At 37.3% G+C, this 27493-nt stretch overlaps 2 protein-coding genes across 3 annotated transcripts in view; one reads left to right on the top strand and one right to left on the bottom strand.

Annotated features, from left to right (window-relative positions):
• The window catches only part of Crz (corazonin), a 167281-nt gene extending 145291 nt beyond the window's left edge, over positions 1-21990 (top strand). The window contains exons 1-3 of one of the 2 annotated variants that reach the window (XM_072894050.1): positions 17856-17933; positions 20794-21006; positions 21161-21989. In XM_072894050.1, the coding sequence (XP_072750151.1) occupies positions 20794-21006; positions 21161-21271 (324 nt within the window). In that variant the 5' untranslated portion in view covers positions 17856-17933 and the 3' untranslated portion in view covers positions 21272-21989. Of the gene's footprint in view, positions 1-17855; positions 17934-20793; positions 21007-21160 lie in introns of those variants that run through there. The other variant, XM_072894051.1, reaches the window with a different exon arrangement.
• On the bottom strand, positions 46-16246 carry LOC140666560 (lateral signaling target protein 2 homolog). The gene is made up of 6 exons (XM_072893869.1): positions 15745-16246; positions 9382-9804; positions 8491-8835; positions 6015-8380; positions 5261-5550; positions 46-5030 (listed from the first exon to the last, which is right to left on the bottom strand). Exons 1-6 carry the CDS (start codon positions 15781-15783, stop codon positions 4747-4749), a joined length of 3747 nt encoding a protein of 1248 aa, XP_072749970.1. The 5' UTR covers positions 15784-16246; the 3' UTR covers positions 46-4746.
• Positions 21991-27493: the final 5503 nt, after the last annotated feature.

Genomic DNA, 27493 nt, shown 5'->3' with positions numbered 1-27493 from the left:
CATCACATAATTTAAAAAAAAAAAAAAAGAACAATAATCACACAATTTAAACACCTTGAATAACAAACTTTATTTACATTCGTATTTTAATACGTCCATTATACCGAAACCACAGTGCATTCAAGTATTGATGAGACAACGTCTCACGATCCAATATTGCGAATAACTTTGTATTCACGCACAAAACACACGCACGCACACACAGACATACGCACGCACATACATATATTCTAACAATTTATCCGCAAGTCCCGTTGCGTTCCTCATTAATTCAAAATCATCGACACAACGTCACGCATAGAAATTCTATCGCTCTTCGATACCAATCACAAGTTATTTCGACGTCAATTTCTACATGGTTAATGTCAATTAACGTTTTGACGTTTTGTTCCATTCTTTTGGGGATTACCGACTATTCGAAATGCGATCCCACGTCAAACGCATCAAGGATACGTTAGCATCTACGCGCGCATACACTTAGGCAAATCATACAAAAATAATTCCGAGATACACATTCCAACACCTCGTATAATCGGAATAATTTCTTATTTAATTGGCAGATCGTAACTCTTCCTTGATGTATGACGAGTGGATCAATATCATCACCTTAAAAAGAGCATAGATATTACAACCACGTTGCAACGCGATCGACGAATCAATTTACGTATGTAAATATCCGATCCAAAGAAAAATTATAATATTTTATTTCCCTATATATTCATCTTCCATATAGGAATTCCATAGGTATAATATAAATATTAATTATTACTCGCTTTTCATAATACACGCGTATGAAGATCGACGTTAGAAATTTGTATAATTTCGAATTTATATTCACACGACACCGTGATCTTTGATCCACTCTATAATTTATGTATATCGTCTCGAATTTGTTTGTTTTTTTTTTTTTTCTTCTTCCCTACACGTTCCTTTTTTCCATCTTTCCCTTTTTGCTTTCATATATAGTTTATCTCACAGGCTAGCCTATGACATTATTAGGCACAGGGGAAATCCTGATTACCAAAATGATTCGTATGTGTATAAGGAGAGAAGGATGAAATATACTCTAGTAACGATCTCCGGAACTTTTAGCCAGAGAGCGATATTTCCTCGCGTCCAAAATCGAAAGCACAATCGATATTCTAGCAAGGCATCGAGATTACGTGTAAAAAATAACTCTCCGTCTCTAAGCGCGTTCGTAATCTTAAAGGTATAATCTCTCTACTCGATGTGTTCCTTACATGTATAAGGAAATAAATTTATTTTTTTTTTCTCTCTCTCTAGCTAATTTTACACGTCTTACGAGCACTCTCGCCGCATTTTCATGGACACTATATAATTTTTATTTCTTCGGAAAGTTCTACCTATACTTTACAATGCACGCACGATTAAAATGTACAACGATTTCCGAAATCGCCGAACGATATTTCACTATTCGTCATTTAAAGGGACATTATGACATCCGCGTAAAATCGATAATTGTATCTAAATGTCAAATTAATCGATACACGCCGGTTTCAATTAACGCCATTCCTTCGATAAAGCTTAACCGCAATGAGAATCGACTCAATTTATATACAATCGTTTATATATGATCGTGATACGTTCATTTCTTTATATCGATGGATGGTCGTAATATTCGGCGCAATACTACTTTTTCTAAATATCGTTTTCAATAGCGCCAATTATTGTTATAAATTATTTCGGTTTTTAATTGATTTTTAAACATTGATATATATATATATATATATGTATATATATATATATATATATATATATATATATATATATATATATATATATATATATACATGAAATTGAAATTTTTTTTGTTTTCTAGGATTTGACAAGACGGAGAAATTGAGAGAGATTATCGCTATAGAATAGAAACAAAAATATAATTGAGAATAAAAATTAGAAACGATATATTATAAATCTGTATTATTCAGTATATATTGTTTATACGACGAATGCTCGAAATAATAATGAGCAAACAACGATCTATACATTCAGCCAGTCTTTTTATTAATCAAAAAAAAAACACACACACACACACACACACACTATTACGTCGGGCGTTTGTCTCAAATACTGCTTTCTTTCTTTCTTTCATTATACAATTTCCGGATACTTTAAACACAACGCGATACACTTTTATATTGATAATCGGAAGTATTTGTCCAAGCTTTTCGATAGGAACCAAATCCATTGTGTGAATTGTACAAAAAAGGAAACGTATTGTCATAAATTTGGCACAGAGAAGCTAGTCGTGTATGTGTACATACAGGGTGTCCCATAACTCTCAATTAATATTTTAGGGAGTGAAAGAAGATGAAATTTTGAGCCAAAAGTTTCTTTTCTGATTTTAGCTCGGACCATTATTTATCGGATTATTAACAATTAAAGTTGACTAATCAGACGGCGCGTCGCCGAAAATCCCGTAGTTATTTCCATCGCTGCTTGATTAGCCATGGAAATTATGGGTTAAATAATTGAATGAATGTATAAATAAATTAATAAATAATTAAATAAATAAAATAATAAGTAAATATATATATATAATAAGTAAGAATCAAAAGCAATCAGAAATTTGGCTACATTTCTAACTGTATTTATTCTTCTTTATTTATTTATTCATTTATTTATTTATCTATCAATTTATTCATTTATTCATTATTTAGGAAGAAAAATTAAAAATAAAATTTTAATCGAGAAAATGTAAGGTAAAGCACGAGGGATCCCATGGTATGCTACGTTCCTATGTATTCCGGCCGCGCGCCGTCTGATTAGTTAACTTTAATTGTTAATAACTCGGTAAATAATGGTCTGAGCCAAAATCGGAAGAGGAACTTTTTGCTCAAAATTCCACCTTCTTTAATCCCCTAAAATATTAATTGAGAGCTATAGAACACCCTGTATATGTGTGTGGATGTGTCTGTGCGCGTGCATGCGTGTACGCTAACGCATCTGTGTATATACTTCGAAATAAATACTTCAGCGGGCAGTAGATGTTTAGAAATTCTATCGCGGTGCGACCCGACCGTTAGACACACAAAAAAAGGGGAAAAAAAATTTCTTTCACATTCTCCACCTTAACACTATCGTTATTCAAGTATATATACTCCAGATAGATTTACACACGCTTATACATCACACAAGTGTATAGACACTATACAGGATTTGATACTTTGAAAGTCTTAAGCTTGTCTTTCTTGTGGAAAATTGTCATCTATCGACTATCAACCCAGGAATTTTCTTGAAAAATACGCAAGTATGGAATAATTTCTCAGTTTCTATACATATAACGAGAAATCTAAAATATCTCAAATTAAAAGAATCTTGACGTAACTCGGGGTAACGGTAATGTGTAAGAACGCTTATTTATATATTGACTTGAAATTCAGTTGCAATTAATAACACTTTACTCAAATTTATATTCTTTTAAATATGAGTGTGCGATCGATATTTTAATAACTCTGAATGATAATTATGGATATCGTAACATATGGGTTTCGTGTGCCACGTACCAAGAATATTATTTACATCGATTATTATGAACATATTGATAACTCTTAAAAATTCGTATATTAGTATTAGTAAGCTTTTAAAAAGTCGTACATTTTGTTTTAGAAAACACAAGTTCTATCACACTTTAAACAAGAAATAAAAACTGTTAGTTTATAATAAGGTTCGACAAAAGTATTTATAACTTAAAGAGAATTAATAATCATTTAATTCATACAACAAATTCTAACGACAGCTATATTTATATGGTGAAATAATAAGAATAATAATATAATAACGATAATAAAATAATTACTGTAACTGAAATAATAACACATTAAGAATAAAAATAAAAATAGTAATATAACGACACTCTTGTTAATTGGCTCTCTATACACTCTAAAGTCTCTTACGAAGAGAGAGAAAGAGAGAGAGAGAGAGAGAGAGAGAGAGAGAGATTTTTTAAAATAAATTTTTGAAAAATTTACAAGGAACCTTATCTATCTATCCAAAGTTAAATTGCGTTGTTGTAGTTGTCACGAATCTCGTAGTAACACTTTCTTGAAGAATATCTAATCACAATGTGTAAAAATATGAGCGATTAGCGCTGATATATCTAATTTTACAGCTTAAGTGCACGTAAGTGTATAAACAATGCGATAAAGCGATCTGGTGACAGCGATTTCCTTCCAATTTCTCTTTTCGTTATTATTTATTACGATAAACGCTTTTTTACGGTCTCTCTTTTTACAAACTATTAAACACGGAGAATTGGACAAATCAATGTCATCAGATTTTGCGATAATATATTATATATGTATAATATATATATATATATATATATATATATATATATATATATATATATATAATGTGTACTTGTATATATCACTTAAGAAGGATAGGAGAGAAGAAGAGAAGCAAATACCCGATTAGTTTGACAATTCCGAATCGAATAACGACTGTTTCGACTAATGAAACAGTAGCTAATTTATTGGACTAAAGTTTTTAACACTGTGCGAGTATATCACATAATTACACCCGATTTGCCCCGTTCTACTAATTGTAAGAGAACTCTTTTGAATTATCGATCCTATTATATAAGAATAATGACTTTATTACGATTGAGAAACGGTTGCAAATTTGCGCGAATACGTTACATACATCGAAAGGGAATATACGTAACACACGGGGATTTCAGATAGAAAATATAATCGGATTTGCAAGCCAGTCCAGAAACATTCAACTGGTGGACGTGACTTGCGAGACCGTAGTAAAGGGCGTCACTTGGTACAGGAAACACCTGTTGCATACTCTCACGGGTTTCGTGTGCCCGTAACGAGGCAGTGGGACGTTGTTGCTGCTGCAACGACCGCAAAACACTTTACCGCAGTTTCGGCAATGGTGTCTACGTCGCACGACCGTGAATCCCGCCTGGCAAGCCATGCATCTTGGCGCATCGTTGTCCGGCACCCAAGCGGGTGCTCTCTCGACGCACTCCTCCCCCCTCTCGGTGACGGGAGAAGCTGTAAAAATGAAAAAGAAAAAAACAAACATGTCAATTGTGTAATTTACCGAATTACAAAAAAAAAAAAAAAAAAAAAAAAAAAAAAAAAACTTGATGAGTTTTTATAATTTTTTTTATCTTTAAAATGTAAAAGCATAAGAAACGTTTATTAAATGTATATTAACGGATTGGCCCATATGCGTTCTTAAAGCGAAATGACATGAGTGAAAAAAATAAACATATCCATACTTCGGTCGTGTGTCAACGCGGTTTCCTCCACGTCTTCATATTCAGGCAATGATTCTTGCCGTTCGTGAATGCTTTCCGACTCCGTCGTGTCGTCTGGTACGATCGTCGATTGTTCCGTGGAAATTGAACTTTCATTTTTCGATTCTTCAGTATCTTCCATTACTTGACTGCTGTTCATGAGGAAAACGCATTTTAAAATATTCCGCAAATCCGACGCGAAGTTTGTTTGCAATTGATCCGCCACGCCTGCTATACAAACGAAAAGGCGATGGACCAGATCTTCCGAGGATCTGAAAGAAAAAATACTAGTAGTAGTAAAACAAAATAATAATAAATAGTAATATAATATAATAATAATAATATATAATTATTCTTTGTTTTAAAAATATTTATATACTTTCCTGAGAATTGAAAGAAAGATAAGACAGCAAAAGATGTAAAAATAATGTATAAAACACATATATAACATAAGTAACATAAATATAATTAATATATGTATGTAATATATAATATAAAATATAATTGTATATTATATAATGTAATAAATATATATAACATAAAAATAATGAAAAACAGAAAAATATTGAGAAAAATGTGCGAACGATCAAATTCTTGCCATCTAACGTTTAACAAATATGATGCCAGACGTCATAGTGTGCCAGTAGAATTCAAAGCACGATTACGTATGTATTAGTGCACGTAGGATACATAACAATTTATACATAATGATTGCGCGAACAATATATTCTCTTACCGAAACTTGGCTCTGATTTGATTTCTATTTGCGATCTCGGCAGCCTGCATCGCAAGCGCGATCTCCTCGTCGTCTTGGCAGTCGCTATGAAACTCGCTGGTTTCCGAACTCGAATCACAACAACTCGAACAACTGGAACTCGATGCTACGTTGGACTTGTAGCTCAAAGATTGATCGGAATTTCGAACGCCGGATACCGTCGACGCGTTAACCAGTCTCATCGCTCGCGCGGACCTCTGCGAATTATTGTCCCTCGTGTGATGATGAATCGCTGCGTTGGATAGCGTAGTCGTGCTCGCGGCGATTTCCGTCGCTAGTCCGCTCTTGTCCGTCCTTGGGCCTAGTCCGTCGTTCATCATAAGATTACCGGAACTTCCATTCCCTCGTTTTCTCTTGGTAGACTCTGTGCGCGCGTACTTGTCTCGCTCGTGCTTCTCTTTCCTTTCGACATCTCTCCTCTTCATCTTCGCGATCTGCTCGGACTTTGATCTTCTATGATCCAACAACTTTCTGCTCTGCGGCGATGAGTTTCTGTTCGCGCAATGCGTCCCGAGATTGCAACAACGTTGCCCGGAGCTCGGGGTGCTCCGCGATTCGAAATGATGAAGCCTCGGGCTCATGTGCGGACTGTGACTGCCAAAGTTCGGTACCTGCCTGGTGCTTTGAGCGAGATGCAAGTTAACACCGAGGCTGTTTAAGTGTGAATTTAAACCTCGGTCGGTGGAATTCGATCTGGAGCTCTCGGTGCTCGTGGCCGATCGCACGATGTGCAAGTGTCTTTTCTCCGCGTCTCTTCTGCCGTGATGAGCCCTCTGCGTACTTCGCTCTACTAATCTGTGCTGATGTCGCCGTCGCTGCCTCTCGTCCCGCGTCTTCTTCGCCGCTGCCTTCTCCTGCGCATATTTCTCAATTTTTTTGCCAATCTCATCGATACTCCGAGAGGTGGTCGGGCAGTTCTCGCATTTCAGATCTCCCCAAAACTCTTTCTTCGAACTCGACGCATCGATGTTCAAATTGAGATTTTCCCAGTTCTCGGAATAGTTTATCTGGAAGGTGGACTGATTGGAATCACAGAGGGTTAATTGGCCATTACCGTACGCTACACCGATGAATTCCTCGTTAGTACCATCGAAATTCGATGATATTCGTGGAATGTTTTTCCCATCGGATTCCGCGTGTCCGTTCGAGTGCAAACTAGATACCTCAATTGAATGATCCAACGCTGCCTTGTTAGTGCTCCTTGTGTTGCAGACACATGAGTTGACGGGATTTTTTCTTTTCGGCGAGTTCATATTGGAGCAAGAATAACTGGTGTTCTCTTGAATGTTTTCGTCGTCTGAGGCACCGCATCCGTCTCTCTGGATCTCGTTGGCAAAGGTCTTCTTCTCTTCCGGACTCTTATCGTACAAACTAGTATTCTCGGATGATATTACCGTACATATACCGGAATCTGTTTGTTCGGATATCTCATTCTGGCATTCACTCGAGTCCAGAAGAAGATTTGAGAGAGTTTTATTCGCCTCCGAGATGAGTCTCTTAGAATCTAAATCGGGTAAAGAGTTGTCAGGTATGTGCGCGGCCTCGCCGTCCATGGTATTTTCGCGAGTGACTTGATTAAGCAAGTATTGCGTCTGCGGTATCTCTATGTTATCGGAGCATCCCTCGAGCATGTGAGTTACGTCGGGAGTGATAAAGTTTCCCTCATTCCGCATATCCCCGATGATATTCGCGGAAGCGCTGCTTCCCGCTACGTCCAATCTCACAATGTCACTTCGCGTCATCGAATCGCAACTCTCGCCGCTATTATTTTCGCCATTAGAAATCGAATCACAGTCATGAGGAAACCGTCCATTGTCACGCAACACGTCAGAAAGCTCGCGTTCGCATCGCACTCGTTCACCGACACTTTCTCCATTACTTTGCCGCGTCTTTTCGCCGCCATTACACGTTATTTTATTATCACACCCATCCATGGATATGTTTAAGTCTTCGCGCCGACTTTCCTCGCCGTTTTTCTGTTGCCTACGTTCCTCTCCATCATATTCGCGCTTCCTGCTCGGCGACTGATCGATTCTCGGACCGCCTTCGTCCAACGATTGAACCGCATCACTCGCTATTTCGTCCATATTATTACCTGTGTTCCTTGTCACGGTGTAAAAATCAATAATGAATTCTTTGCAATTCGGGTAACCGGTATAAAAATTATGAACATATTCCTCCAAGTCTGGTATGTCTTGACACGCTGATTTCGTTGACTGTGTGATTGAGCTGGATGGCTCCTCGTTTGAACATAACAGCTTTTCCAACATGTACAATTCGCGATTATTTAACGTCCATAATAATTCTCTTATCTTGAGAAGAAGAGTCTGAAAACAAATAATATATCTTTGTCAAGAGTGAAATTTTGAAACAAGTATCTAAATTTAAAGATATAAAGTTAGATTACATTTACAGTAATAATTCTCAAGTCTCTTACCCTGAACGGTCGAAACATCTCGCTTATAGTATCGGACGAATTGAGGCACAATGGTCCTCCGGGTGGTGCCAAAAGTCCCGAGACAATAGCCAATCGTGGAATAGTAAACATCAAAGCCGGCTCATAGTTGTCTACATCCGCTTGGTCCAACAGCCCACGCTCAAGCGCTCTCTGCAAAGTCTCCGAGAACAGCACACATACGAGTTCCTGCTGCTCGTATTCCTTCGTCGATTTCACCGGTACCATGGCGCCGACGTAACACAGCTCAAAATCGGCAAACAGTCGATCGAAAATTTTCAACGACTCAATGAGCTTCTCCAAGGATGGCTCGAGAGGATTTTGCATCTAGAAAAAAAAAATGATGTTATTATAATTATTCATGAAATCATTATCTAAATAATTATTAATAATTATCTTCTACACACAAAATTCCTTCTTTTTAAAAAAGTTTCTCAAAAAAAATATTTTGCTAATGTAGATAGATTTCTCGATTAAAATTTACCGCTACTTTTTGCATCTGTTAGAATATTGTTTGTCACGTATAGAATTTACAGCAGCAATATCTCTAGAAAATTTAGATCCTATTGCTAAATATTAATCACAAATATAATTATCCTTGACGATAGGCATCATCACAGAAGAATTTTCCGTCTAAATTACACTAATAGTACAGATGTAAATTCTGTATTCATTTTAAATTGATTAATTGCGAGATATGCGCAGTATCACGGTATTTGTTAATTTATCTGTTTCAGTCAATTTTTTACACCTAGAAAAGCTTGTTGAAGTTGTAAGATCATTTTTTTGAATGATAATAGGATAGCAACGACTGTCAACAATTTAGATATACAATCTATTGTAGAATAAATATGTGATTTTTATTTATAATACCTTCAAGTTCATGTGGCCTTTGAGCGCGTGCTCTCTCAGCAAGTTCCTTACAATTTCCAACGACTTGGTAAGAGCTTTCGCCAACGGCCTCATGGCCGAGCTCTCGGCTTCTCGGTTCATAATCGATGAGCCGGCCGCCAAGCACTCCGCGCCGAACCAGAGCTGCCCAGCTAGATTTTCCTGCATCACGTCATCGGGAAACTTCACCCTGAATTCTCGATTGGCGCGACTCTCGGGTATCAGATCATCCATGATCTGATTACAAATGGTCAACACCTTGTCCTGACAGTGACGCAATTGATTCACCAGTGTCGTGCATCTCTCCGGTTCCTGTCGGCCGTCGAAGGAGTCCAGCTCGCAAGCGACCGCGTTCAAAGATTCGTCGGCGTAAAAGAATTGAGCCAGCAGACTCGTGTCGTCCCTCTATAACGACAACAAACGAACGCAAGTTAGAGAATTTTTTGACACCCTTGACAAAGAATTGAGTGTTTAAAAAAAAAAAAAAAAAAAAAAAAAAAGATTAACCGTAAGGCTCGTGAGATTCAATCGTATTTTTTACTCTACTGCTTGAAAAAATATCGAGATCTTGCACCCACCTTCTCGTATGAGGGATAAAAGTTTATAAATATCGTTTGCAATATTTATAAACATTTATAAACAAACGATAAAGCGCGCTCATATTTGAGCAATGAGACTAATCGCGTTTACGTCATAATGAAAGGGGTCGGACGTACGTTACAATTAAAGGGCGCGTCGGCAAGAGCTGCCGTATTATTTCCCCTGGATAGGTCTATATTATCGATATATGTATGACGTTGAGCGATATAAAGGTTCGGTCGATTTAATCGCTTGCGATTAAAACTTTTTCTATCGACCTTTACACGTAACGGAAATAGTGACGTCAACACGCCGCCGACGTAAGATGCGTTGAAGCGTATATAAAAGCGTTACGAATTATTAGAAAATCATTATACAGTACAACATTGTATGGCATGGTATTTCAAGATGGATCTAACACTTTATAAACGATATATAGGTCACAATCACGATGACCGCGTAAGCTTTAAATCACATTTATCGTATTATCAATGACCCGCATTTTCAACAAAACAGCGAACCGACTAAAAAAACTGTTCGGATCGAGAAAATCTAGCGCTTCATATCCGATTACAATAGAATCTGATACGATAGATGCGATAGATGCGATCAACATTTTAATCTATATTAGTTGAAACATCAGCTAGACTGAGGAGAGAAAGAGAAAGAAAGAGATTACATAAATAGTAGTAGTTTACGTAAAGAGAACAACATGAAGCCCCGGTACGTGTAAAGCGAAATAATTTATCCAAGAAAATTTATTTAACAAGGTACTGCACGGATTAACTACATTAAAAGTTAATAAATCTAGTGCATTTCGAGATTCATGAATTTAACAGAATTTTTAGTCTTTTAAAATATAAATTTAACAATTAATTTGTAGAATAATATAATTTTTATTTTTGAGTTTTTGAGTTAGTATAAAATTATCGTGATAATAGTCACTATAAAAAAGTTTGTTCGATACAAGATAATATTGACGATTTAGAGATTAAATTATATCCTACAGAGCAAATATTTCAAAAAGTAATTATTAATTTTATATTTTAAAAGAAGGCTAAAATTATTTTGCGCAATGTCAAATTTATGAATCTCGAAATATCTTAGATTTAGATTAGAACTTTTGACACAGCTGATCCGGGGAGCTCCTCTTTAAGAGAAAGAAATGAATCGCGAATTGTAAATCATTTACTTTACGCATCATTGATCGTGCAAAGTTCAAACATATTCTTGTCTTATCGATGCAGATAAGGTCTTATCTTATGGAAAATATATTTATGATAATAGGAGAGAGAAAAAAGAAACGTTGTGATGATACAACACAAATATCGCTTATTATTAATTAAATTTCCGATTAAGCCGGGAGATTCTTTCCGCGTGATGGAAAAGTTCAATCTTTTTCGACAAAGCGTGACAAATTCGCAAGAAATCTCATATTTATATCGCGCGTTATTAGTGTCGATTCATCATTTGCGTGCCTAATAATAGTACGTGCTTTTTTAAGTGCACGTGAATTCATACACATGACAGATATAATGGATGTATTTTTATTATTACACGGATGTACTTGTTATTATTACACTGAATCATATTGTATGCTGCATAACGCTTACGTATACAGCGTGATAAATAAATCGGTTAACCTTTCGTATCGATATATCGAATTTAACTAGAACACAATGTTGCGTCGCGGTTCCCGCACAAGTAAAAGGAATAGGAAATTCTCTACGTCTCATTGTCAACGAGGGGACATGCCCATCGTTCTTCTTGTTTCACGAGCCACAAACTGAGCATTTCGAAACATATCGACACAAAGCACAAATATTACATAAGATTCTGAATTTAATAAATATGACATTAGAAAGAAAATATAAAAGAGGCAATAATCTTTTTATTTGCTCTTTTTTTGGAAAAAAAATATTATAATCACGAAAAATAAGATTCCCTTGAAAATCAAGTACTTAATTGCAATCAAAATCGAGTAAAAATTTTTTCGTCAACGATGAAAATGAGAGAAGTTGACGCGCCATGTATAAAGCCTCTCATCCGCGAGAACTTATCGTTTGTTTAAAATATAAAAAGTAATGTAATCAGGCAATTTGCTATTCTGGTAATTCCGTAGAAACGCCTTTCTTGCCGCAGAGAGCACCTTTAAATAATATTATTACAGCGAACGCGAAGATATATTATGCCGAGATATTCGAACAGAGCTCGCAAAACATAAAATTTTAATATAATATCAATATTTAACATAAATATTACAATATTTATATTACAAATATAAATGTTTGCATATTTACGAATATTAATGTGTGTCTATTTTTGGTATATCGTATATATGTATATATAAGACTATCGATCAAGAATGTTGGAATAATGTACGTAATGTAAACATTTTATATCGTCGAGATATCATTTAGCAACATTAAATGACATCAGTCAATTCATGAAACTGCGTTTCATTTGTACGAACGATATATCGTTTACTCTGCCTATTCATAGAAAGAGAGGAAGAGAACTTGTAAAATACGCGAAATAATGCACGACAAAGTAACCGGAGTACGAGCAACATTACCACTCGAGTATTACAGCGCGAGTTTATGCAATCTTTTATGTAAACAAATTAAAAGAACATGTATTCATTTTCCGCCTTCAAAGACATTTAAATTACATATTTTAAACATGGTTAAATATATTTTGAAATAATAACCAATCGATTCATTGACATGGTTTTTCATTGACTTACGTCAGATCTTTTATTATACGTTAATTCGAGCGAACGATTATCACATTTTGTTGAATCACCTTTTTCACCTTGAGATGCATGGCTGAAATATAGTTTGATTGAATTTCGAGATTAGCATTGGACATGATTCGCACTGGGTCTCCATGGCGTTCTAGAAGCCGCGTATCAACGAATTAACTGTGGCCTATTTCGCAATCGCTGTCATCCGCTGTCATATAAAACACGCAATTTCGGATAAATCGCTCTTTCTCGCACGCTTGTCCAAAATATATCACGCAAATACTTAGCGGTAGTTTCGCTACAAGCACTCTACCGTTCACAATTTTAGTAGAAGGATTTTAATAGAAAGTTGCGTGTTTCATAGCTCCGTGCGAATCTACGTTTAAATCACGGATTAAAATGTCGACGTGCAAAAACGAACGTCCGTTGTAAATCATTCGCGTGGAGACACCATCAAAGCGTGTCTCTCGATCGCGTTTCCGAGATGCGTCGCTCAATCGGTCCGGCGGATGCGTATGCGTATGCGTATGCGTATGCGTACGCGTACGCGTGCGTGCGTTTCGCACGCGCAGTCTCGTGTCATCGGACGCGAGGAAAATGAGAGTCGGGGCGCCGCCGTGACTCATCCCGAATATCGTTGACCCTCTTTTCGCTCAGCACCCTATATCGCCCCATGTGTCTTTATTTCTCGTGCCCCCGCGTCCCTTTCTCTTCGTTTCTCTCTTCTCAAACATGTATTACCGTACAGGGTGTCCGGTAATTACCGCCCCACCTCTCTAGGGCAGATGGAGCAGGTCAACCTGAACATAAAAGTCCTCTATCATTTTGCGATTTTCGCAATAATTATTAAAATATTAATTATTGCGTAAATCGCAAAATGGTAGAGGACTTTTATGTTCAGTTTCACCTGCTCCATCTACCCTAGAGAGGTGGGTCAGTAATTAGCGGACACCCTGTATACATATACATACACGAGATTTCTTGCTGTTATAAACGAAAGCGTAAACTGGTATCTTTAACATTGACAAACGCGACAGCGGGAAATGACGTTAAATAGCTTAATGAAAAATCGGTTGACCCTGACGACCCATCCAGTCTATTATTCAAAGTAAAGCGCTTTATCGCTAATGGCCTTTCGCCGACTATTAATAGTAGATGTCGCGGTCACCTTAACAGCCACTCGACGAATCTCGCGTTGCTCGTGTTGCCGGAGAAATTTCTCCCTGGCAGATTTTATCTCCGCACCGCGAGAGATAAAAGCATTTCGATAATTTCGATATCGTCCGAAGCGTTCACCACGCGTGCGAGATTAACTCTTTGTATCTCATTAAATTTCATCGATTCCTACTTTCGCGCGCGAACGTCCGCGTATCCTCCAAACGCTAAATCGTGTTTGAGGATTCGATTCTACGCGGCGGAGCGTGAAAATAAATGGAACACGTATGAGAAATGCGCTACGCTAATTGTCGAGAATTGATTGCGCTTCTCGAGCGAGAAGATACGCGATGTTTATCGCGATATTAAAAAAGGCGTGCTTTATCACGTGTTTCAATGAAACGTAACACGAATTTACTCCTCGGAACATTATACATTATATATGTATATCCACTCTTTTTCGTTGAATGAATCTTTCATTGGACATTTGTCAATTGTCCCGCGCGTGATACACAATATCCTGATGTGACATATAATGCCGTTATAACTGACATATGTAACACGCAACTAATACAAAAGTCTATATATTAAATTTTAGCGAAGCGTATCACATTTGTAAATACTGATTTCTCATTCTATCTTATCGTCTCCTTTCTCCCTCTTGTCCAACAATTTAATTAGCTTAACATTTTAGATGCATTAATAAAGCCTCCATATCGCATCATTATGCGTGAGTATAACACTATATACTTCCCGTATATTCTAAAGGTTACTTGCTCCCCACTGGCGTATAATTCGGTTGACGATATTGTACAAGAGAGAGAGAGAGAGAGAGAGAGAAAAAATTAATGAAAATAAGCGAGAGTACCACAGTCTCCCTCGCGCGGAATATTTTATTTTTTATTATAACAGTTTCACTCGAGAGAGAGAGAGAGAGAGAGAGAGAGAGAGAGAGAGAGAGAGAGAGAGAGAGAGAGAGAGAGAGACACACACACAAGATGCGATATATTAATTCTATTGAAATACATGGCGTACGGGAACTGGAAAGAAAGTAGGAACTCTACAGGCGCGCTTTGTGTGCCGCGATATTGCGTACGAGCGTTATCGCTCGGAATCTTATTTCAGCGAGCTGATTGATTATCAGCTCGACATATGGTATATCGTTGCATCGAGTTCCCGAAAATTTGACGTTTCGCACCGAATGACAAGTCTGGATTTTTACCAAGCGGAAAAACCAGCGGACATTTGGATGCATTTTTCCAACGTCTAGCGAAGAGCATTCTCGTAATTCCGCGAATTCCGCGACACGGTGAATCGTACGTACGTACGTGATGCCGTGCACGCGCGCATTCACACAGGTGTACATATGTCGTGTCGTGCGAAATTTTCACGAAACAGGTGGCAACAGCGCTCGGAAAGTCCGCGGTGAAGACGAGAGAGGAGGAAAAGGAACGAGTGCACGCGTTCGATCAGCACGGCAAAGCGAGAGGGAAAGAGAGGAGAGAAAGAGAGAGAGAGAGAGAGACAGAGACAGAGACAGTGAGAGGGAAAGAGAAAATAGATACTCTCTACTCAATACTAATGTGTGAAAGATACTCTCGATAATATGTGATATAAATTTAAAGTAGGCACAAATTTGAGAAGCGTTTTAAACATTTCAAAAATAAACTAAAATAAAATGCAAAGCAAGATATTAAAGAGTACAAACGAGAGAGACAAAGAGACAAAAAGAAACAGAGGGGGAGAGAGAGAGAGAGAGAAAGAGGGCACGACAGACAGAGCGAGATGGAGATGATGAATAAAACGGTGAAATGTTGGGACGAGGAGAGAACAGACGGAGCGAAACTTATTCGTTACGTACTCACCTTAGGCCTGTAAAACCATTTTCTGATGGACTCCATCATATCGCAATACCGCTGACGTCATCGGTGTGTGTATGCTGACGGAATCGTCGTCAATGCGCCCGTCGCGATTGGGACACTCGCGACGTCGACATGTCGCGTTTCTCCAGAGCCACTCTACCCCGGAGATTTGGGCGACGAGATCGCACGACGAGCGACGACTAATGACAGCCACAAGCACAACCACGACAGCGACAGCGACGGCGACGGCGACGACGACGGCGATGACGACGACGACGACGACGACGACGATGACGCGACACAGTCTATGCGTATCAGCATTGACGACGACGACAACGACGACGACGACGACGACGACGACGACGACGACGACGACGACGACGTCGACGATGGTGATCCTCGCACAAGGATCGCTGCCTGCGTTGCTCACTCGCGGAAACGCATGTCGGCCGAATACGCGCCTTGGTAGAAGGTGACAAGCGTGCGGGCAGAGTGTCCGTAAAAAGACGCAGCTGTCCAACGCGCGTGCGTTCAACGCGATAATCATGAAAAGAATGAATCGACGCCGTGTGCTGCCGTGTAGCGGTTCTGGCATTTAACTACGTAGGTGCACGAAAGATACAAATGGAATTTCTTGCTCTCTATATCGGTGAAATATCGGCGAAAGATGATAGTATATAATTATTTATTATACTTTTATTATAATATATCTCACCAATGATTGCAATAATATTTTGCATTCTCGTAATTCTAAATTTTACATTTAGTGTCAATTCTATTTTAATATAAATTCTATATACGCTAATCTTTACGCGGATATATCGATACAAAGGAAAGATGTTATTCTATCAACTTGGAGCTTTTATTAATTTTCGGATGAAAAATGATATTTGAAACTTAAAAAAAAATATATAGTTTGAATAAAATATATTTTTCTTATCATTTCATCAAAATATGCAAAATATAAAATAATTTTTTATACCTTAATTAATATGCTATAATCATATAATGCATTTATTATTATTAATTAAAATTCTAATTTTGAAATATTAATTTTGACTTTACATTTCGACAAATCGATAATTACAATTATCACTAAAAATATTCATACGAAAAAGAGTCTGTCAAGATGTAGAATTTTGTTTAATAATTTTTAATCGATATTGTTTCAAATAAACAAATAGGTGTGCATAAAACTCTATTATATATCAGCTTATAAAAAATTATAATTATTTATTATACTATTATTATAATATATCTCACCAATGATCGCAATAATATTTTGCATTCTCGTAATTCTAAATTTTACATTTAGTGTAAATTCTATTTTAATATAAATTCTATATACGCTAATCTTTACGCGGATATATCGATAAAAAGGAAAGATATTATTCTATCAACTTGGAGCTTTTATTAATTTTCGGATGAAAAATGATATTTGAAACTTAAAAAAAAATATATAGTTTGAATAAAATATATTTTTCTTATCATTTCATCAAAATATGCAAAATATAATTTTTTATACTTTAATTAATATGCTATAATAATATAATGCGTTTATTGTTAATTAAAATTCTAATTTTGAAATATTTAGTTTTGACTTTATAATCGACAAATTGATAATTACAATTATTACTAAAAATATTCGTACAAAAGATTCTGTCAAAATGTAGAATTTTGCTCAATAATTTTCAATCGATATTGTTGCAAACAAACAAACAGGTATGCATAAAATTCTATTATATATTAGCTTATAAAAAATATAAAATATTTTGTGTATAAATATAACATAATTTTGATCAAACTTGATAATTTTGACATAATTTTCTAATGTTAAGATTGTGGAAATCTATAGAACAATGTCTCGTATGTCGCGCCCGTAGTTACCTATCACTTAACGTAATTATTTATTCCAATTTGATAAGCCAAGTTATAGGTAGTCCATACACTCAGCAATTTTCGCACAATGTCAACTAATATTAATTACCGGTAATAATTACTCTTATTGTGTGCCACTGTCCAAGAGAATGGTAATCTGTCTTTCGATATCGATCGTGTACCTTAGGATACTCCAGCTTTTTTCTCTTGGAGTGTATATAAAGCTCCTTCGCTGTTAGACCGAAGCACAGTTTCGGGAGGACCTTCTACGAGAACGGACAATTTCAACGACGACAAAGAAAATTTCAATCAAGGTGTGCGCATTTAATATCGCTTCTGCTTATTCTTTCTTTTTAAATATAATTAATAATTAAACCAAAAATTATTAATGTAAAATTAGGTCAGAGATTTTTTTTATATAATCTTTTGCAATTTTGTTTAAAACGAAAAGTTTTTTTTATAAAATTCGAATTTCGCGATGATACACTGTATTTACATTGAGAATCTTTTCCTCTTATCGATGATTGATACAGTAGAAACTGATTACAATGGATGATGATACAGGATTCTAAGAATATGAAAACAATAGAAATTCAAAGTCATAACAGAGATGGTGCGGCATTTAAAATTTTCTTCCTTCACATTGGATTAATCTTTCGATTTTATAATTTCACTTAAAGTCAACTATTACATAGAGATCAGAGTAATTTTTCTTTTTTATTGAATGTGTTAATCTTTTCTCTAGAGATTCTAAGAATAAGTAACATTTGCTTTGGATTAACAGAGGAGTAAAATGTATTCATTAAGAAAGGGCATCTTTCTTCTCTGATTTTTATAGTATTATTTATACTGAAAAGTCTTGAAATATTTTTGCATACAATAATTGGATACTTGTCTTGATTTTTAAAGAATGAAGAAATATAATAGATGATTGCTCATTATTAGTCATGTTTCTAAATGAAGACTATTTGCTTCGCAAACGTCGTCTTTAAACGAAAGAATTTAGTCGTCGCTATCGCAAATTATAGATTCGCATATCGTGGGAAAGAGTAATCGTATACGGATAATAGAAGTATCAATAGAGAAAATGATACATAATGAACAGATAGACTTACGGGAAAAGGTAGAAGAGAAACGGAACAATCGCGAGTTGTGGAGCTAATGGATTACGAAACGTACGACAAATTGCCCGTCAGCGTGAAATGGAAAATCCACGATACAACTTCAACGCGGCGAAATAAATTGTTTCTTTGACATTTTCCAATTCCGTTCCCGCGCGCTCTAATATCATGCGACGAAAAAAAAAAAAAAAAAAAAAACTCCAGGTGCTAGAAAATAATTATTTTGTGATCGCCTGTAATAAATCCTTGTTTAATCAATTCATTTGCGATCGGGCAAAATGTCTGTTTTTAGTCGATCGCTGCCCTCCGTATAATAAGTTGAAAAAAGTGCATATCAATCAATGAGTAATATTTCGCGAGTAGCATCTAACAAGTCTTGCACGGTAAAAAACATTTTGTGTTTTTGTTGAAATTTTCTTGTGTAGAAATTTTTGTGTTAAATTTTTAACATATTATTTGTGTTATTTGTTTACACATTTGCCTTTTGTTAAATTAACATTAAAATTAGAGTGGATAAATTGGAACACGAGAAATGTGTTAAATTTAACATAAAATTTTTTACCGTCATGCTTTTTGCTATTGTAAAAGAAATATGAATGCAAATAAGTATGTGTGTGTGTGTGTCTCTGTGTGTTTGCGAAAACTTACACCTGAAGAATAATTAATCGATAATCATGTCATCTCGCGCCGTGCAATGTTCCAAGTTGTTCTGAGAAATCTGTCCCCCCCCCCCCTCTCTCTCTCTCTCTCTTGTTTTGTTACAAATTAAACGTCATTTAATATTATTAGTAAACGCGCGACGCACCGCATGGTTTATTGGTGTTTCCCGGAGCGACTCGGATGCTTCACTCCTATACAACGGAGATGCCGGTCACGTCTCTTATCCGCTCGGACACTTAGTAGCACTTACGCTTATCTTAATGACCAGGGACGCGCTCGTAACGTTAATGGTCCTCTTAAAATTAGCACGCGGAACAAAGCCGAGCGCGGGTTCTGAAAATTTTCGAAAAATGTTCCTCTCCTCTCGTACACACGTGTCGGTGCAATAAACGTGTCATTTTTTTTTATTATACGGTAACAACTAGTTTAATAAAGAGACAAATATACAGCAAGAATTTTAAAGTTATTATAATAGTTCAAATATACAATAAATATTTAAATGTTTCATATCTGTATAAAACGAGAAAGAAATATGAACAAATATTTCATTGAACAATTTTTGATCAACGAATAATCTAAAAATGCGTGAATGAGGAAAGAAAGCAGTTGGCGATGGAGCATATCGTTTCACCGTAATGCTTGCGTCATCGTCAATCGATTGGTGTTTTATCAAAAATAATATCCCGGCGAAAAAAAAAAAAAAGAAGCGAACAATAAACTCGCGATCGCGCAATTTGAAGTTGCACGGCTTTGCACGGATCATTGCCTCGATAAGTCTATCGTGACTTAGTTATAGACCTATTGTTTTTCCTTCGCCTTCGTTCAACGCTGAAAACGCGAGCTAAGACTTCCTCTTCCTTCGCTGTTCTTACTGACAAAACGATATTCGATTACGATTGCATGACATTCCGAAAGCTCGATTCGTGACGCTAACACGTTGCAGGAATATTTCCGATATTAGAATTAAAAATTGCAATTATCGCGGTCAATCAAGTTACTTCTCTCTCCCTCGCGCGCTTGTCTCCAATAATAATGGATAGCCTGTATAAAATCCAGTCAGCTGCAAATCGGCAAAATCGGTAAGTTCGCAAGTCAATAAAAAGTGAAGGACTGCTTTAATCATATCCGTCGAATTATATTCGAGCGCGTTACCGCGATAATTAACGTTTAAAAGTCATTAGTCGTGTGTCTTTGAGAGCTGTCAATACGTTCCGAGAAGAATTGCTCGCCCTTGCGCAATTATTTAACGTACTAATACGGCGAATGTTTGAAGAGAAGCGTTCCACCGATATATCGATCGCCCTCCTCCCGTCTCTCATTTCTTCCTTTCTTATTATCTGGAGTTCTGGAGGAAACACGTTGTCCCCGTCACCGCCGTATTTGCCTTTTTCAGATGACGATCAAATGCATATTGGTTCTTTTTGTCCTGTCGTTGGTTGTAAGCAGTGGGCTTTGCCAAACATTCCAATACAGTCGCGGATGGACCAACGGCAAAAGATCCGATTTTCCGAGCCCGCCAGAAATCTCGACTCTAGCGGACGAGCGTTTGAACAGCGGTGAATTCAAGAGGCTGAAGATGCTGATACATGGAAGCGCGGACGAACAAGTAAATTTTATAATAATAATTGTGTCGTCTCCGTTTTGAAATATGATTAATTTTGTATAAATTGTACAGACAAGATCAGACGATATCGCATGTTTTTTTTTTTTTTTTTTTTTTTAATAAGATTCAGATAAATCTATTAATATCTTGTTCTCAGCCGCTGTTGATCCACTGTGATTTCGCGGACAAACTGAGAAAACTCGTTCACACGGATAATTATGCCCCTCAGCTGCGCCAGGAAAAGAGATTGAATGACGATAATTACTGAAATGGATACTCGTTGTATTGATCGTGATTGTAACAAAGACGTACTCTGCGTGTAAATTTAGACGCGTAGTTTTAGTCAAATGAAAATAAATTACCTATTATAATGATCGTAAAAATCTGTGCTCTGAAATAATTATTCGTAGTCACCAATACTGTCAAAAAACCTTATCAATGTTGCGAAATTTCATATCCTTATCGAAGGAATATATAAGGGAAAAAAGAAATATAGAGTAAACTAGGGTATGATGGCAATGATGGAAAAGATGGCCATAGGCTGTAATTTTTTCAATTCGCTACATAGTGCGCTTTTTTAGTCAAAGATAATATGTGCATGCATTGTTCGAAATAACGATATTGTGAATCTTATATCATATTTTTACTTTTGACTCTACCTGCAAAGTTTTTCATTTGTCCAATAAAAACTGTTATAACGTCGAATAAATTACAGTTAGGCTATCGTAATCGACGTTAAACATATTATAAAGATATGTAAATTGTTATATGACTTAATATAATTTTTATTTTTATTTGCACTATTTTTTTATAAATATTATGACCATCTTTCCGTCACTATGCTCATCTTTTTCTCAAAAATTAGGTAAGGTGGCCGATGCTTATGTTGTACTACTTTGATAATATAAAATTTCTATTAAATATTTTCTTGTTAATTTCGATAATATTACGTAATTTAAGCTTCAGGGAAAATAATACGTCAAACATTATTAAAAAATAACAAAAATAAAAGTATGTTTTTTGCGTTTTAAAAACCTATGACCATCTTAGCCGAGTTTACCCTACACGACTGAACAAATCGTGGAAAGGTGTTGAAATAAAATTCATACGCTGTCGCGCGTTTCTTCGTCGAGTTTGCCGAGTCTCACTCGGTCGGTGACGGCTAATTAAGTTTCGCCCTCTTAATTGGACAGTCGGTCGGATAGAATAGATCGCGGACGATCGTCCGCGATGGGTACTCGACACGGGGGGATTTTGTCTGTCAACGGAAGATGGAGTGAAACCGTGCCGAATAGAGACACCCGCTGAGTCTGTGGATTATCCCTACGGACAACTTATCTCCCGCTGCGATACAGCACCCGCCGTTTCGAGAGTATCCGATGCTGGCGATAAGGATCGTTTGAGCGAAAACATAACAGATTAATTTTTGATCGAACCTCACGATTTCTATTAGGATAGCAGTTTGTTTCTACGAAAACGTGCAAATCAACGTCTTGTCGTTTCGGAAATACAGAGACCTCGTCAATTTCAGAGACATACCTACGTCGTGATAATCGCTACAGTTTTATATAGTTTCGATTATATATATATATAGGACCGATGTCGATACGACGATCTCTTCGCGGCACTCAAGATTATTGCTCGACGATGCCGGAGAGTGTATACGTAACTATTGCACACGGCTAATGCACTTAAAACTTAGCTGTTAATCAGAAACCAATTACGGACGTTGGGGAGGGGGGTGGGGACGGGAACGAGACGAGTTTAATCGCATTAAATATTAAAACGTTCTGACGATATCGCGCGGTCCTCTCGTGTTATACCCGGTGTCTCCGTCCAAGTCAGTCATCACGGGGTGAGCACACACTCGCGCACGTGTCGTCTGCTCCGGCCATTTTCCCATTTGTCTCGATATACCCGCGGGAAACGACCGACCAACAACCATCGTATTCTCCGAGCGAGTACTTTGCATCAAAAATCTTGGCGATCACGATGAGAGATCGCGATAATCGAATCGTTTCCCGACACAGACCACTTTTGTACGATAACAAATTTAGTTAGCACAAATCGAATAGAATAAATTGCATCTTTAAGATTTTTTTTTTTTTTTTTTTTTTTTTTTGTTAAAGATAATCTGTTAAAAAAAAACCAATATATAGAAATATATATTAATTCCTGTATTTATATTAATATACATTAATTCGCGGTTTTTCCCGATCTAACAAAATGTCTCTTGAAATGATCATCGCGATACATTAAATAAGCATCGCAAAATTATACGTTCGTATATTTTGCGGCGATAAAGCCAGATGGCCGGCAACTTGTACGGTCTCGTAAAATAGCGTCGATCGCGAAATATACAAGCTGTCGAGGAATAATGTAAAACTTGATGGAACCTCGTTAAATATACGAGTCATAACATGAATGATGTACGATCCATTTCTGTGTTGTCCCTCGCAAATATTTTAACATATATCCATATATAATATATGTCATATATATATATATATATATATATACATATTAGAGTTTATACATAATTGAAATAAAGCTGGCTCTCTTTTCTCTAAAAGCAGAGCGATGTTATAATTTGAAACGAAAGATCAAAAAATCATCATTCTCCTTTAAATACACAAGACACGTTCGAAGCTACGGAAACACGTCGTGAAAATTGTAATCGTTGCTCGAAATTCCATCGAGGGTTGTTACCTTATTACACTTGTTCTTTTTTTTTGTTTTTGTTTTTTTTTTTTTTTTTTGAAGTTTTTCACCCGTCCGCAAAGTTAAAAACACACCGTTCTTTTCCGCACAGATACAAGCTGCGGAACGAATTTCTATTAACGATAGAGAAGAGAGAGAGAGAGGGAGAGAGAAACGTCGGCGCGGTGAAAAGCGATCCGACGGCTCTTCCCGGGTATAAATACATAAAATCGGGCAATCATCCTAAATGGTCGCCTCGCTACCGGATCAGGAGCGGCTGTCGCCTTTTTCGTGCTGTCGTCTGTCGCCTGTCGTTTGTCGCGCGACAAGGGAGCGCGTAGTTCCAGCGCTCCACGTAGTTGAAAACGAAAAAGCGCGGAACGACGGAAAAGCGTTTGACAAGTACAATTTCCGTCTCGGGCACGTCACGCTCGCTCGTTGCTTTTATTACTTTCGCTCGTGCCTCCTCCACCCTTCTCTCGCGAGAAGACACGTTAACGTTCGCCGTATTGGGCTTCCAAGCGGATCGTTCATTTCCTCGACATAACGATAATATTTGCTCGTTTTATTACCCAAATTATTCCTTTAAGCTTTAACAAAATATTCCTTGCTCAATTTATTATGCTTTATTTTATTTTCTTTTTCTTTTTCTCCTCTTCCCTTTGTTAAAATCGGGCAGATCGCCCGCTTCGTAAACGCGAACATCATTATTCGCTCTCGGTGTCATCGATGATCCGAGAAAAAATAGACGCGATCGCCGTCCGTCTGGCGGTGTCTAGTCGAAAAAAAAAAAGTGATTTCGATTTTAACACGGCTCTATACTCGGTTGTTGCCGTCGCAGCGAAACCGCAAACGATCGGAAATAGAGAGACTACGCTAGATAGTTGCGGAGGGACCCGTTTTACGGGGCAGGAAATGAACGGTGCCTCTCGACACACTGTGTTTTAGGAAACGCTCACGAGGCACTTAACGGCCACGAAAATTGATCGGCCTCCTGCGTCCGATGATGCCACCCAACTGGGTGTTCTCCGAAACGGAAGAATCGGAGTATACTTCCTTCCCCGGAAGATCACCGGCAACATTTCTACACGGTAAAAAACATTTTGTCTTTTTGCTGAAATTTTCTGGTGTAGAAATTTTTCTGTTAATTTTTTACATATTATTTGTGTTTGCCTTCTGTTAAATTAACATTAAAATTAGAGTGGATAAATTGGGACACGAGAAATGTGTTAAATTTAACACAAAAATTTTTTACCGTGTATCTTTCTCGGAACAACGCATTATTGCGTATAAAAGATTTTTTCTTTTTTTTTTTTTTTTTTAATCTTGGGATAACAAAAAAATATCTTTATTGGATAAAAAAAAAAAAAAAAAAAAAAAATAGATTCGTTTGAAAATTCCGATGAATTTTTGTCTACAAAGTTATCTGAAAGTCATGGATGTAATTGTCGCTATTTCGTGCGCAATAATTCCGGAAATATCTCCGGATGTTCGATGGGCGCGCGTCGCATTCGCGGATTTATTTTTCATCGAAACTATCAATTTCCATAAGCGCGACTCGTTGCCATCGCGAAATTGAGCCGCCATTCGGCTGTGTGGCGGTGAGAAAAAAAACCTAGTGCTCCCCCTCCCTCTCTCTCTCTCTCTCTCTCTCTCTCTCTTCTTCTCTTTTGCGAAGCGCAATCACAATAAATTTTCTACGCTTCGTGTAAATATGGCAACGCGCCGCTCATGATTTTATAAACGCGCTCCCCGCGTGTCATGCGTGTGTGTTACGCGCGCGCGCATGCATGCACGCAGACACGTACGTATGCACACGTATATATATATATATATATATATGTATTGGCTTTGCAATGCGTGGATACGTACCATACGGTACGGTATTCAAGAATGGCGATCAAACGGAGAACGATGTTATTAACATCGCTTCTATATTCTCTATGGACTCGTTTTATTGTTCTCCTCCGAGTGATCTCGTTGAAAGTTTTATCCCGACGTACACCCGATTGTGCGATGAGTTGGACGTGTTATTAACGAGTCTCTCAAGATGAGGTCTCTCGTTCCCACGATATCGCGCAGCGTGCTCGAAATCAGATAGCTCGACAAAGCGGATAATATTACGCGCTCCCAGGAAATTAACGAGAGTGCAATATAAACTCGTTCTCCAATTAAACGCGATGAATAAATTCATATGTATCGCGCTATTTGCTATCTACGATATTTATTGAAATACAGGTATTGAAATATCGTAAGGATCTCTATGTAAAAGTATATATTAGCTCAAAGAATAAAGAATGGAAGGGAGAAATAATTGTTATATATGCATATATTCGGACAGGGGAGAGATATTTGGATTAGTTTTTAATTCGTGTTATTTTTCGTCGCCCTCGTCCCTCTCCTTTCTTCCCTCCCCCCCCCCTCTCTCTCTCTCTCTCTCTCCCGACAGCCACGACAGCGAAGTAATGCCGAGGGGTGGCGCGTGCGTGCCGAGAGAGCGTGCATGAAAGCGTAGATTAATTTCCAGGGGGTGTGCGCGCCGATCCGGTCTCGGGGAGGGCAACGAGAGTAGTAAACGACATCAATAATTTGCATAATTCCGCGTCGATTTATGCGTGACTCGCGAGATTACACGAGGATCACAATTTTCTCGAAAAACGCTATTATTTACACGTTCCATTGACGGGAGACGCTGAATACACTTCGTTAGCTTAAGGAAACGCTAAACGATGAAGACGTGTTTAGTTGGAAAACATTACCTGCTTGAACGCGCGAGTTAATTTAAGACGAGAGAGAGAGAGAGAGAGAGAGAGAGAGAGAGAAAGGTGTATTTTTTCGAGATTTTTGCGGAGGAAAGAGAGGTATGAAAATTACTTCGAGCACTTGTTTTAACGTCATTACATAATAGTACGTGAGGAAGGTGCGCCTCGCGTCATCGCAGCTTCGTCATGCAAGTATACGTATATTTTTTTATAAATATATCAATATATATGTTTTTGAATTCCTGAATTTTTTAAAGTTTAGCCGAGATTTTTTTTTATTCTCTCCGGCTTTTTTCCGGGCTTCTTCACGTTGAGGTCAACGACTCGTCGTTGGCGTTTCGGCCGCGAGATTCGACAGAGCCACCTCGGACGTCTTGATACTCAGGAGCCTCGTATAATTGGTCATCTCCTCTCGCTTTCCCCCTGTCGGCGAAGCATCTACGTTAAAAACTAGAAATACCACAGGTAAAGATCCTCGCTTTTGTGGGACAAGATTACAGGGCGCCGATGATGCGCCGCTCGGCCCGGTACCTGTCGGAAACGCTTTACTTGCCAGCTCTTCGCGCTAAATGTCGGAAATACATGCTATACTTCCGTCAAATATACTCTTTAGGGAACATGTAGGCTCGATCTGAGTCATTGAGTGAGCGATTAGTTTTCAGTGAATATAATCGTTCTGAATCTATGCATTTTAATTTTTGTCGTTATATAAAGTAATGTGATCTCAATTTTTTTTTTTTCAGTATACTATTATATTTCTTGGATAACAATACATTACTTGTAATATCGTTTGACAAGTGAAGTTACGTTTTTTTTTCCAGAAGATATATATATATATATATATATATATATATATATATATATATATTTCTAAAATATTAAATCTTTAATTCATTCGCGCGAATACATGCATCCTAGAACGCAGATAGCACGATTCAGATCGGAAACGCAGGTATCAAAAACGCAGATACTTGGTGGTGATCCAGGACCTTGGTTCCTGTTGTACCTTCGTTTGTCCCCAAATAATT

This window comes from Anoplolepis gracilipes, chromosome 6 (genome assembly GCF_047496725.1).
Source record: "Anoplolepis gracilipes chromosome 6, ASM4749672v1, whole genome shotgun sequence".
Classification (NCBI taxonomy): Eukaryota; Metazoa; Arthropoda; class Insecta; order Hymenoptera; family Formicidae; genus Anoplolepis; species Anoplolepis gracilipes.
Note: the sequence above shows the minus strand (reverse complement) of the source record. Positions and strands in the feature narration are given on the sequence as shown.

What these genes read in the sequence shown, in the direction of transcription:
- LOC140666560 (XM_072893869.1), bottom strand. Translation starts at nt 15,783, where the DNA reads ATGATGGAGTCCATCAGAAAATGGTTTTACAGGCCTAAG. An exon ending in AAGGCCACATGAACTTGAAG is followed by an intron (nt 8,836 to 9,381) that starts GTATTATAAATA and finishes TTTTTTTTCTAG; the next exon opens with ATGCAAAATCCTCTCGAGCC. An exon ending in AGATGTTTCGACCGTTCAGG is followed by an intron (nt 8,381 to 8,490) that starts GTAAGAGACTTG and finishes ATTTGTTTTCAG; the next exon opens with ACTCTTCTTCTCAAGATAAG.